The sequence below is a fragment of the Carettochelys insculpta genome, chromosome 15 (genome assembly GCF_033958435.1).
Source record: "Carettochelys insculpta isolate YL-2023 chromosome 15, ASM3395843v1, whole genome shotgun sequence".
Lineage (NCBI taxonomy): Eukaryota > Metazoa > Chordata > Testudines > Carettochelyidae > Carettochelys > Carettochelys insculpta.
In genome coordinates, this window is record NC_134151.1 from 8,310,197 (window position 1) to 8,323,537 (window position 13,341).

General features: G+C 38.9%; 1 protein-coding gene across 2 annotated transcripts in view; it reads left to right on the forward strand.

Moving 5' to 3' along the window:
• SLIT3 (slit guidance ligand 3) overlaps positions 1 to 13,341 on the forward strand; it is a 738,435-nt gene that overhangs the window by 546,041 nt on the left and 179,053 nt on the right. For both annotated transcript variants that reach the window (XM_075009368.1, XM_075009369.1), the window contains 2 exons: positions 6,028 to 6,171; positions 8,813 to 8,976. In XM_075009368.1, coding sequence (XP_074865469.1) covers positions 6,028 to 6,171; positions 8,813 to 8,976 — 308 coding nt within the window. The remainder of the gene's footprint in view (positions 1 to 6,027; positions 6,172 to 8,812; positions 8,977 to 13,341) is intronic.

The following is a 13,341-nucleotide window of genomic DNA, read 5'->3' on the forward strand; positions in this document are numbered from 1 at the left end:
GTACTCCTAAAAGGTGTTGAGCTTCTCCCAGAATCCAGTCTGTTTGTTGGAGTTGAGGAAACTGAGCATATTGTGAGTTTGGACTTTCTGGGCACCTCACAAACAGTGGAACATTTTATTTTACAGTGTATGTTGTCACTTCCCAACAAATGATTGCTTATCATGGTGTCAATCACAGCATTTTACTTGTGGAGCAAGTGAACACCTTCAGTACTTGGCAGAATCCCATGTAACACTATTCTCTTGTTTATTTAAAGTGATCCGAGGAAGAACAGAAGGACTATCCAATCAATGACTAGTCCAAAGTAGAGAAGAAAATTCTCTGTACACGTTTGTATAATAAGCTTTAACATTATTTTTCAGGCTGCTTGAAGTGTTTTTTTTTTCCTTCAGTTTTTCTGTGTTTATAGTACTCTTGTGTACTAAGTACTAAGATTATAATTTTAGTAAGTGCTGCTAACATGATGAAGTAGCTTCCGTTAAGCAAAGAAATACAACTAATGAAATATTACAAGAGCATCTTACCATTTCCTTGCATTATTTGGCTGAACAAATCAAGCTATGGTCTTATTAAACTTTCTAAGTTGAACAAGGCCATTAACTGAATGGGAGAACCTATCAAGAAGCCCAGTTGCTGTGACAGGAGGTGTTGATAGTTTAACTGTTCTGTACTCACAGTCATGAATATGTCAATATATAATGTGAGTCATTGTTGAGATCAAGCTGCCATCTTTTGGAGGAGATATGAAACTTGAAGCATTTAAAGTTTGTCAACATCTATAATATTAGATGGAACCATGATTAAACTCCAACATGAATGATTAAATAATACCATTTGGAATGTCCCTTTTTAATTTCCAGTGGGCACAGTCTTTGTCTTCACCTCTTTTCTTCTAAATTGTTAAGAAAACACCAAATCGTTACAGGAAAAACTGGTAATTAGTTCTTGGCATTTTCAACTGACTCCTGACAGACATGTTGGTGGCCAGGCATACTACGGAAAAAACAGTTTTCTAAATATCCTGAGGTAGTGAATGGGTAGTAAGCTTTATGCTCTTCTTATAGACTGCTAGAAGCCTTCTACACCTTCCCTATCACATTAAACACAGTTTTGTGATATATGTTTCTGACATCTGTAGTTATGCCAGGTACTGCTAATGACACTTTTTAATTCTTCGAATGAGATCATATGCATATTGAGTGCATTTTAGTTTCAATTTTCATATCTGTTCATTTATTTTTATTTACAAATCTTTGCCTTTTCATGGTGTTGTAACCAGCTAGTTGAGGATCCAGAACCTTTAAAAACATTAATTAACCCTCATATCACCCTAGAGATATTGGTGAGTAGGTATGGTTGGGTTGTTTTATCATAGAACAATAGAACCCAAGAATAAGGTTCTTCCCAGGGTCTTGATGCCACCTCTCAAGTTAAAAGCCCACAGTTGGCCCTTGCCAGCTATCTTGGGCTGCAGGACTGCTTAATTGCAATGTAGATGTCCAGGTATGGGCTACAACCCAGGCTCTAGGACCTTATGAGTGTCCCAGGGCTTACTCTGCAATTGAGCCAGAGCATCAATGCCACAGGTAAATCCCCAAATAGTCCCAAGTCAGCTGACATAGGTGTCTAAGTGCAGTGGAGCCATATCTCAGCATCTCCCTCACAGGGACTTTGAATGCAGGTGAAGCCTTTTTTGTGGAGAGTTGTGTGTATTCAGTTTGAACTCTGCTGTTATCCATGCCCATCAGTAAAGCCACAGGTTATTGGCTGTTTTAATTCTAATTGTATTGTCATTATTATCACAATGCAAAGCTAGCTAAAAGGAAGGAAAAATAGTTCTACCGTGGCTATATCTACTCTAGAGACGTCCCCATTCCCAAGGCATTCTGTTGACAGTAAATCGACAGAACATAGCTCTTCTATTGACAGTATTCTGCTGCTCCCCCATGAGGCAGAATGTGCCTGTCAACAGATTCCATCGACAGAAAGCCGGTCTGGATGTTCCAGGGGGCCCTCTGTCAACAGACAGGGCTTGCAGACACCGAGCAGCCCTGTCTGCTGTGCTTCCAGTTGGCCGATCTGTTGAGAGAGCAGCTGGCAGTCCGGACACTCTCAGTTGACAGAGAGGATTACTCTTTCAATCTGCTGGGCAGTCTGGCCGCGATCTGTTGACAGAAATTTGTTGGAAGATATCTTCCAACAGAAACTTCTGTCGACAGATCGCTCTATTACAGGCATAGCCCATGACTCAGTGCAGCTTTTTTCCCCTTCTCTTTTCCTCAGCTTAGCTATGTACTTAGAATGATTTCTGACGGATCCACTAGCAAGAGAGAGCAATCAGGAGTCTCCAGAGTGCACTTAGGGTGCTAGCCTGCTGCTTCAAACTTTGAGTTATGCAGTTATTTGCTGATAGTTTGATTACTTGTCTCCGCTGACCAGAAAATAAAAACGTTACTGGGGATGAAAGTTACATCAGCAGCCCTTTTACTCTTAAAAACCTATTATTTTCAATCATTTTGTTTTGGGAGTTCAGACTATTTAAATATTAATCATTTGACACTGTGCTTGCGAACAGCTGATACCAACTCAGTATGCTTTCTTTCAAAGGGCTTAGGTAAAGCACATAAGTATTACAGCATGCCTGGACACATTTGCTCTTTTGGGTAATGCGATAATTGTATTGTAATAGAGTGGTGTTCTGCTCAGGACTTTCAACAGAGTGCAAACCATAAGTTGTTAGCCACTTTCCTTTACACCTTGTAGACATGGGATCTTAGACTTCTGAGTGATCTCTTCCACACTTTTCAACGTGTCCAGATGGATGAAAACAGAGAACTGAGTTAATAATCCATCATCCGAGCAGCATGTGTTTTTTGTTTTTTCTTGAATTTTTTTAACTCCTCTCTGAATGCTGCACCACATGTGGACCCAGTGTATAAATCACATCCAATTAGCCTGATAAAAATGAGAAAATTAATGCGAATTACTTTCACCGTAATTGTTGCAAGATTAATATATGTAAGACCCTGCTTATAATAAGGCTGCATAATACACTCCAAACTAACCCTTCTTTCAAAATGACTATAAACAGAATGAAACTCCTGTAGTTTGATAAGCAGTTTTAGAAGATGCAGTGTCTAAACAGAATCATTTTTTTTATTTGTTTAGTTATAGCCAGGTTTCTCCCCTACCCTAGTTTTGAGGGATTGAGATGAGTTTTTATCTCATGGGTTTACCCAATGCACATTTGAATCTAATAATTAATCATTTGGTATAAAGATAGAGGCCATGATCTTAACAGATTAAAAAATGGTCATTTACATGATTAAAACAATATCCAAAGGTGGTAAAATAGGAGGAAAGCGTAATCAAGAATTTTGGAAGGAATATAAGTCCTTATCCTTCAGAGCATAGGTCAACCTGTGACTAATGAGGGCTAAGAGAAAACTTTCCCTAAATTCTAGTCTATTTACGTGTCTCCATCATGGTTCATTTATGTTATTTAATATGATGTAATATAATCACTGAAATATTTGTAATTTAACTCATTTTTAAAATTGAGAGCAGCTGCTAAATACTACTGATTCAAACAACTTCTCTCTCTTTTTTTTTTTTTTTTTTTTTTACTAGATCAGATTATCTCCTGTTCTCATCAATGTACAACTGTGGTTTTATAATAATAAAAATTATGCAAAAATTTAAAAAATTTCTCAACTAAATGCAGAAACCTGGAAAAAATCTAGTAGCTTCTGAAATGAAAATTTGACTCAAAAATATTTTAGATGGAGACTTTCATCAAAATTTTCACATTTTGAAAATTATTTTAATTTTTAAATGATATTTTCTGTCAGAAATGATTTAATAGAAATTTCCAATCTGCTCTACCTCGTTAACATTTTCCGTTTGTGTCCTGTCTAGCTTCAGGTCCTAGCGATATATTTCACGGGTAGTATATATCCTCTACAGAACAGCAACTACTCATCAAAGAAGCATGTTGTGTGTTATCTAAACTCCCCATTCTAAATGGTTATGTGAGTTCTCACACTAGTTCACGTAAACCGGTTCCTTTTTCATTACTTTCTCTGATCCTTAGAGTAGGAATTTTACCATATCTCGTGAGTGTATGTACAGAATTGGTCTCCCCAGGTTGGTATATCTGTAGTGCTTCTCATGGTAGAAGAAACAAGCTACTTCAGAAACCACAGTAGATCACAAAAAACAAGAGGTCTAGGTATTGGTGTGAGGCCTTACTTATGTAAGCCACAGTCTTGAGTATGGTTCAGGGTTGGTAGTACTTGAAAGTTGTGGCTGAATGAGCAATGAAGACTGGACTCTCCTATTAGTGATGGAAATTATCCACACATCAGGATAAATGTGCCCATGACTGGGCTGGGTGCTAGGGGGAAGCTTTCCTTGGTGCTCTGCATTTTGTATTAGTTTTGTGAATGAATGGAGTAAATTTAAATTATTGTGGGACCTCTGGGCAGATGCACAAGGTGGGAAAGGCAGTGAGATTCCTTCTTCTGCACCATTCTCCTTGCACGCTGTCATGGGAAAGTGACATAACTGCACTTGAGAAGGCACAGGTTGTGCTTAAAGGGGTGAGCAAAAGGGTTGTGGAACTCCCATTCTACGTGTCTTCCACAAGGCGTCTCAAGAAATCCTGACTGAATTGGTCAAAATTCTTCCTGAAATGCTCTCAGCTGTGTGGTGTCTCATCCCTCTAGTGTGGCCACAGCTTAAAGCTGCAGTCAATCCCCAAAGTGATCATTCCAATTAGACAATGCTGGTGGATAAACTATGAAACTAGAAGCAGTGAGACTCAAATAAGTTGCACACTGTCTTTATTTGCTGTATAATCTTTGCCAAACAAGGATACCATGCCTGGCACTCTATTGTAACATACTTTTAGACTGTCCCCTAGCTTGGCATTTACAGCCCAAAGACAGAACACAGATTGATGGGATGTACAAGGTAATAGAGATGTGTGATTGACTTGGTTGTTTCTTATCTCTATATGGTGATCATAAAAGCCCTGTTGCTTGTGATATCTGTATACTGTCCTAAATTTATAGTTGCAGGTCATTGCATGCCAGCATTAAGTAGTTCATGATGTATGGACGCTAAATGGAATATTCTCCTATGATAATACTATGTATGTGATATCATGCCCTGAATGAAGTGTTCGAACTATCCCCATTCCTGAGGTTTGGCTTTATTCAACCTGTCATTCAGCATAAAGGCCAAGTGAGCTTCACTTTCCCTAGATTATTTTTCTTCAACATATTGCCCTAGGTCCTGATCCCCTTCTCTTCTTTATTTCTCTGATAAAAGTAACTGGCCACAAGTACTGTGATGAGGTGGTAAGAACTTCAGCAGCTTCATGCAGTGTTCGGACACCTGCTGACTGGGAATTAAAAATGTGAACACCTCCCCACCTGTCTTCGCACACCCACCCTGCACACACACACTCTACTAACTCATTTGTCTCCATTCCTTCCTGTGCTGCTGGGTGGCATGTTAAGTTTGTTATGTCAAGCCACAACTTATACACGTACCTGGGAAAAGGAAACAAAAATTAATTTATTGTAGATGAAATACGAATAGGAGAGAAAAATATGCCATGCAGTGGACATCCATACAGAAACCACTATGTGGGGAAAGGTGACAGCTTGATCAGCAATTTGTATATATAATGTAACCATTATTAAGGAAGCTGCTGTCTTCAGGAGGCCTATGTAATATTAGCATGGATTTATCTTGTAAAAATTATGAGAACAAATTATTCTGGTATGTAATTGCAGGACTTATTTTTTATCTCACTCTCTTGTAACCATGTCTGTTCGATAGCCCTAATGGTGACTTTAGGGGGGTTTTGCTTTTAAAGTGACAGGCAGACCAAGGTCTTTTCATGTTGAATGATTTGATTTGAGTGGTTTGATATTTTTTAAGTTAACCCCACAGTTCAACTTCTCTTTATCTGATTATTGCAATTAGTGAATTATAAACATTTCCTCTGCTTTCAGGCTTCTCAATGCCAACAAGATCAACTGCCTGAGGGTAAACACGTTTCAAGATCTGCATAATCTCAACCTGCTATCACTGTATGACAACAAACTGCAGACCATCAGCAAGGGGCTCTTTGCCCCACTGCAATCGATCCAGACTCTGTGAGTATGAGACATATTCTTCAGCTGACAGTTCTTCCTTTTTCCCCAAAGATATTCCCTGTCTTTGCCCTGGGGTTGCATCTGGCATTAATACAACATTGAATACAAGGCCAGTAGTTTCCCCTTTTTGTCATAAATAAAAGAAACAAGTGAAAGAGAAGTATGGAATAAATTCAGCACTGCCAAAGATTAACAGGTTCTGCCTCCCTTCCATGGGTCTTGTAAATATCTAAAATTAATGAATACAAATATTTCATTCATTGACGTTCGGGGATTTTAAATACTGAGGATACCAGTTATGTGTATTTGACTCTATGCATGGTATATGCATATATTTAAAATATTTGCATATGATCTTCTATGAGTTTATATATTTGTTATTTATCCAGAGTAGAGGTTGGGAGCAGCTACATAGTTCATAAATCCTGAAGCTGCCTTTAATTGACATTCCAGGCATGTGAGATAAATGTGTATCACTGTAAGTGTTTCTTCATTTGGTCCAAGTAAAAATATTAGTTTTTAAAAAAATCTATGACTCTATTGTGGGGTTTCTGAGTCTTAGAATGAGAAAATATAAAGCGTTAGGGCTAGGAAAGGGGTCAGAAACTCTTTATTTTTCTTGCCTACATAAGTATACGCCATAACTGATATTTTAGAGGGTAAGATTTTTCATTATAAAGCTTTGAGAACTTCAAAGAAAGAATAACACTTCTCTACCAGAGTCTGACTGGCAAACTCATTACAAAAAGGATCTATAACTGTGCATGTATCTTTGTGTGTGTACATGTAAACACTGCAAAGGCAAAGCACTGTGTAAATGAATATTGTGTATGCCTGCTCACCTCAGAGAAAATGCACAATTGGTATTTTCAATGACAAGTTCAAGAGGCTGGGATCATAAAGATTAATTGTCAAAAATATTTGGCCCCCATCTTTTGCACCAGTTGAAGCAGATATTAAAAATGAATATTTTTGTGATGTACAAATGCATCTGGTTTTTGTATGTGTATCTATGCAATGTATGTGTATGCATAAACTAGAGTTAGTTTCAGATAAAGCTGAAAGTGTGCTAATATGACTTTGTTACAAATACTAGACGTACACAAAATTCTATAAATCAAGTGAAACAGTATTTTTAAAATGTTAAAATATAAAAGTTATTCCTCAACTTTCATTTTTTCTAGACAGAGTTTAGTGCCATTACTTAGAGTTTAAATCAAACTTTCTTATTGCTTTGCATTGAGACACTTCTTCATGATCAATTTGCTGTTGTAGCTGATTTCCAGTTTTCTGCATTTTTTAAAGTGCTGAGCAGAGACCACCCCTGCCATCACATACTGTTCATTTAGTTTGGTATTTGTACCTTCAAGTACTGGAATGGCTTGATTTTACAGACTTAATGAAGCAATAGTGTTCAGCTTCTTTGAGTAACCTTTATAAGGAACAAACCCTCCCCCGTAACACACACACACACTCTTTTGACTCCTTTGTCTCCATTCCTTCCCATGTTGCCACCACTGCTGGGTGGCATGCTGTATTCATTATGGTAAGACACAAGCTATATACATACCTGGGAAAAGGAAACAAAATAAATTTATTGGAAATGAAATATAAACAGGAGAGAAAAATATGCCAAAATACTAGTAAGAGCATACTCCTCCTCAGGGACTATGTCCTTACACCTCTGTTCAGAAACACAAGTTAACATCTTTCCCTATCCAATTCTCAAACAAATGGACCTTTGCGATGATTGAGCTCTGCATCCTGCTCCCTTTTGAAGTCAGTGGGAGTTTTGTTATTGATTTCAATGGGAGAAGGAGCAGGCTCAGAGACAGTCCTGACAAACTTTCTTTATTTAATACCTCACTGAGCCCAACAAAGAAGAACCAGAACAGTCTCTGCAGTAATTTTTGCGTTAACCTCTGGGAGCCTCAGCTGTGCAGAAGAGGCCTCGGCCTGAAATATTTGAAGACTGTCCAGAGGACCTCTGATTTCATTAATCCATCCTTAGTTTGCATCAACTGTCTGTTCTGAAAAGTTAAAATTTCAGGTCGTAGAGAAATAAATATAAAAAAAAGAAAGAAAGAAAAATCTATTAGCCCCAAACAGGATATGCAAATATTAATTTCACTCTTGAGTGAAGGCCTCAGGCTTCTTTGTGGCTTTTCCTACTGAGCCAAGGTACTTTCCTTTACTTGTACAGATTTTGTTCCCTAGGAAGCTGAGTTTATCAGTAAATATTCTTTTGCAACTAGGGAGCACAAAGTGGGGTTTTTTTTTGTTTGTTTGTTTGTTTGTTTTTTCCAAATCAGGTGTTTCTAAAAAGATGTGTTTCTATTATAATGCATCATGTCAAATTTCCAAGTGAAAACACTGGCCTCTGTATCCTTTAAATCAGGTTTTTCTGTACTAATTTTTGCTTCCTCCTTGAAAAGACCTGCAGCAGGGTTAATGAGCTACGAAATATGATAGCTCACAGAATTCTCCCATTCATACGCAGCTTCATGTGGCTTCCGCCAGGCCTGGGTTTTTTTGGGAGCTTATTCAATTACTCTACTCTTTAGGGTTGCGTTTGTGAAAAACAATGATGGAGTACAGTGTCACAGGTCATTTCTGATTAAACATCCCATCCCTCTTGCAGACATTTAGCCCAGAATCCATTTGTGTGTGACTGCCATTTGAAGTGGCTGGCTGATTACCTGCAGGATAATCCGATAGAAACCAGCGGCGCTCGATGCAGCAGTCCGCGTCGCCTAGCCAACAAACGAATCAGCCAGATCAAGAGCAAGAAGTTCCGCTGCTCAGGTAATTCATTTATCCAGGCTGTACTGCACTTCCAATTCAGAAATAAGCAGGTCCAGAGAGCCTCCTAATCAAATCTGCTGGACAGTGTTTGCTATAATGGAAACTGTGGAGCATCTTTTAAAATTAAATTTGGGAAATTCAGTTAGTCCTCCAGGAAACCAATTAACTCATGGATTAAAAAAGAGCCCAGTATGTAGCTTGTCTTTTTTTAAAAATCCTTGACATTTAATTTTTAAAGAATGCTGGGTTATAAAATATCCATGAAAACCAGTGGAGATATGAATGAACTCATGTGCCAAAGGGTGTGTTTGGGAAGGGCAGAAACCTGGATGAACATTGGGCCAAATCCTGGCTTGAATGACAGCTTGAGTGAATAATTATTCAGCAAAAAAATGGTGGGTGAGATGGAGGCAGGCACATGGTGGAGAGAGAGACAGAGCAGAACCTTGCAAATTAGGCGCTACATAAACTTCAAGGAGCAATTGTGCCCCCAAAGGGGAAAGGAAGAAAACAGACCATATGAATTAGCTGGGCTTTGCCATCAATAACTAACTTCTGAAGATCCAAGCCAGAAGCTCCTCCTTTAGTTTTTATTCATTTGAGCAAAGCTGCCATTGCAGTCAGTAGATTTTTGTTCTTAGTAGGGAATGAATCAAACTTGACTTCAGGGTTTGGGCCACAGATTTTGTGTTTACTGTATATATAATTAGTTGATGATACTGAAAATAATCTGAAAAGTAGTATGTATAACTCTTCCTCATCCCAGCTACCTCATAAAATGTTCTATTAGCTTTTTTTCATCTTCTGGACCAGCTGTCAACAAAGGAATATTGCCTTATGCAGCCTAATTTATCAGACTCTGTTTGTGCTGTACTGATAGCAGAAGTTTCAGATTTACTGTACTTGTGACATGTAAGAACAGGCAGGATTTCAGTGTAAGAAAATCTGTTGCTATGTATTGGGAAGAAAAATGACTGTCATTGAGGGAATACTTTCCTGTATTTTCTATAATAATCACTATCATTTTTGTCCTCCTCTCCGCCCCTCCCCCTTCCCGCCCCCTCCCCCCCAAAAAAAAAACTTTTGACCAAAAAACCACCGTCGTTAATTGTAAAAGATTGGTCATGCTGTAGACTGACGTAGCATGAGACTGAATGGCATCAGCTCAAAACAAGACATGGGGCATTGTGTGCATCAGGAAACAGTACTCAGATAAACAGCTCTTTACTGATAAAATAAAGAACCCTTCATTTGCAATCAAACTGTCTTGTATGCAGCGTTTAGAATCTTTAAGTAAATTTGAGTTGGCGGCATAAGTCACACTGTTTAGAGCCGTATCTGAAATTATTAAACTCTGGGGTGTTTGATCCAGGGATTTCCTTTTAGGCCCACCTGTAGCATTGTGATTAGTCATCAGTGTTCACCTGGAAGGAAACTTGGAATCAGAATGGAGAAGTCATGGATACTTAAAAATAAACACTGAGAGGAAGTTAATAACTTTCTAAATCTCTACCTAATTTGCTGTTTTGATTTTATTCTATTAATAGGGCAAATCAATAATCAATGTATGTTACATGTGTACATAAGCACCTGTCTTATGCAGTATTCCAGGCCACTGCGAAAAAGCTGAGACTATCAGATACAATGTATGAAGGATCCGAGTTCAGAAGGGACAGTCAGTGGTGTTGAGAGTAATGTTTTCTCTGAATTCCTCTGTTCTGTTCTTTCATCAGTCCATCAGGTTCTCAGTCCATCTGTTCCAGTCCTGCTTATCAATTCAGTAATATCAAATGTCCATGAGAAGGCATACTACAAGCTTTCCAGATGAGTGGTAAAGGGAGGAGGAGAACATGTAAGAGAGAGTCTTGCTCTTATTACTTACTAGAAGCTCCAACAGGCAAGGAAGGTCATAGCTTGCTGTGCATTCTTGTACTTATTTAAAATGCAGGAGCAAATTTTGCATTATTATTCCCTCAGGTATTTTAATGAATCATTGTTTGTAAAACGATTAATAGTGCGTTCAGGAAGGCAGCATTAGAAGTTAAACTCTTCCTCATGTTCCTCTTCCTAATTTTTAATGCTTAGAATGTTTAAAATGCAAAAGAAAAAATATAATTTTCCACATTTTTATTTTTGAGGAATAAGACTTTATCCTGGGCTTTACTACAACATGTGATCTGGCAGAGGTATAGAGTATGGAATCAGTATATACTTAACACAAAAGCAGAGGTGTGCAGAGTATCTCTTTATCCCGGGACAGTCCAGTGTCAACACTGCTGTGATGAGAATTCTTTGTGATGTATCTGTTTCTTTGCTGACTCAAGGATCTTCTGATCTGATTCTTTCATCTGTTGCTATGAAGGCATGAGAAAATACTTCCTGTTGTAAATCCATAGCTCATATCTTGCTGCTCAGAGAGCACAAAATCAATTCCTCGTCTGGAACCAGTGCTATTCTCAATTTTTGTGTTAGCCTCTTAACAAATTGCAAAGCAGATTTGCCTGAAATAAATATTTCTTTCAATCCGAAAAGTAGTAAATGTCCAGTGAAAACTTTATCTGGCACTTTTGTTAACTATCATTGTGGCACTCCGGCTGACATCATCGGCAGGCGCTCCTCCCATCCTCAGCCTGCCTCCAGTTGCCTAACTTTTTGTTTGAGTCTTCAGCACATTCAATTAAGTAGCAGCTGGCGTTCCCCATGTGTGCTGGATAACAGAGCTTTCACTGTATTAACATTGAGAGAGCCAGGAGGGCAGCCATGTTTTAATATCCTGGGGTGGTTCTTTATCTTGAACGCTATGGAAGATGCCAAGATCTGTTGAAATCTGTGGGAGAGGCATATGCTCAACCCTTTTCAGTATCAGACCCATGATTAATTCAACTTCAGGGTACTTAGTATTATAGCAAGAGGGGAAGAAAAGTAGTGTTTATGTGGAGTAGCAGAGAGAAGGGTTAAAACGGTCATTATGCAGAAGGGCACAGGCTCAGGCTTTGATAAGTACAACAGTGAACTTCATACAAGACAGTAAGAAATTTCTGGAGGCTTCTTTTCTTGACATGGTGTTTTCTTCCTCCTCCTTTCCCTCCCAGTTGTTCCATGCTAGTATTTGCAAAGGTGAGTTGTATTCTCCTTGTGGTCTGTTCATCATCATAGCAGCTCTCCTTCTCCCTCAGCCCAGCGATGTAGCTGATGATAATGGAGGAGCAACATCTGCACAGGTTGTGATTGTGTCAAGGAAGGAGATTGTGCTCAGGCTTCCTCCTGTATGCTCACAAAAGGGGAATGTTATGTCATTTGAAGTAGCAACATTACAAGAGCACAATGGCCATTTCCCTTCTTTATCTGCTTGTGCCTAGTCTCAGTTAAAGACATGACAGAGACAAAATGGGGAAGATCATATCTTTTATTGGATGAACTTCCATTAGTGTGTAACGCCAACAGACGTGGGTTGCCAACACCAGGGATAGAACCTGCAAGCATAGGTGCTAAAGCCCTGCACTCTACCACATGAGCTAAAGGCTAGCTGCCTCTTAGCCAAGCCAGTACAGCAGGGACTTCACTCACCCTACTATGAAGTCTCAGTACCTCTGGGTACTACAAGTGCAAGAGACAAGCTTACAACAGAGCACTTCTTCCATGGGTCATGTCAGTTCTAGGTCTTTGGTGGAGCCCATCCTTGGGAGGAAAAAAAGCCAGAAACACTCTTCTGCCTGGTAGCTTTTGATTAAGTTAAGCTTTGTTTTGTAAAACAGCACTGGTCTTTAGGGGAGTAAGAAGATACAGTGATAGGTTTTGCTGCCACTGTGATAGATCACTGTCACTTCAAGAAATGTTAGAATCTTTGATTACTCCGTATATAGTGGCTCTTGCATGGAGCTCTCCTTGCACTAGGTTCTTCTTTTGCATGTTAGTGCATGTATTATGTGTGTGTGAGAGAGAGAGAGAATGTCTTGTGCATTTGAAAACTGATGGAAATTCTGCATGCCAAACTCTCTCCGCACTGCTTTTGGTGATGATGGAAGAATATTTGTGTGTAAGAATGCCAAATCACAAATTCCTCACCCCCACTTCTCTTTAGTGCACACACATAACTTCTTTCCCATTTGAAGCCTTAATAACTAAACCTGGCTCCCTCATTCCTTTTCCTTTGAACACCTGTGATTTTCAGCTGATCTAATTAGCTGCTATAACATCAGATATGTCTTTACAAACCAAAAACAGGGTGAACTATTTAAGGAGGACAAAGAGCCATCTGCCATCCAAAATCTATCTCTTTCAGACACTGCCTCACAGTAATTCAATCCAATCTGAAGGCAGTAGCCCCATTACAGATTTGGAAAATGGAGACATAAGCATTGGCAT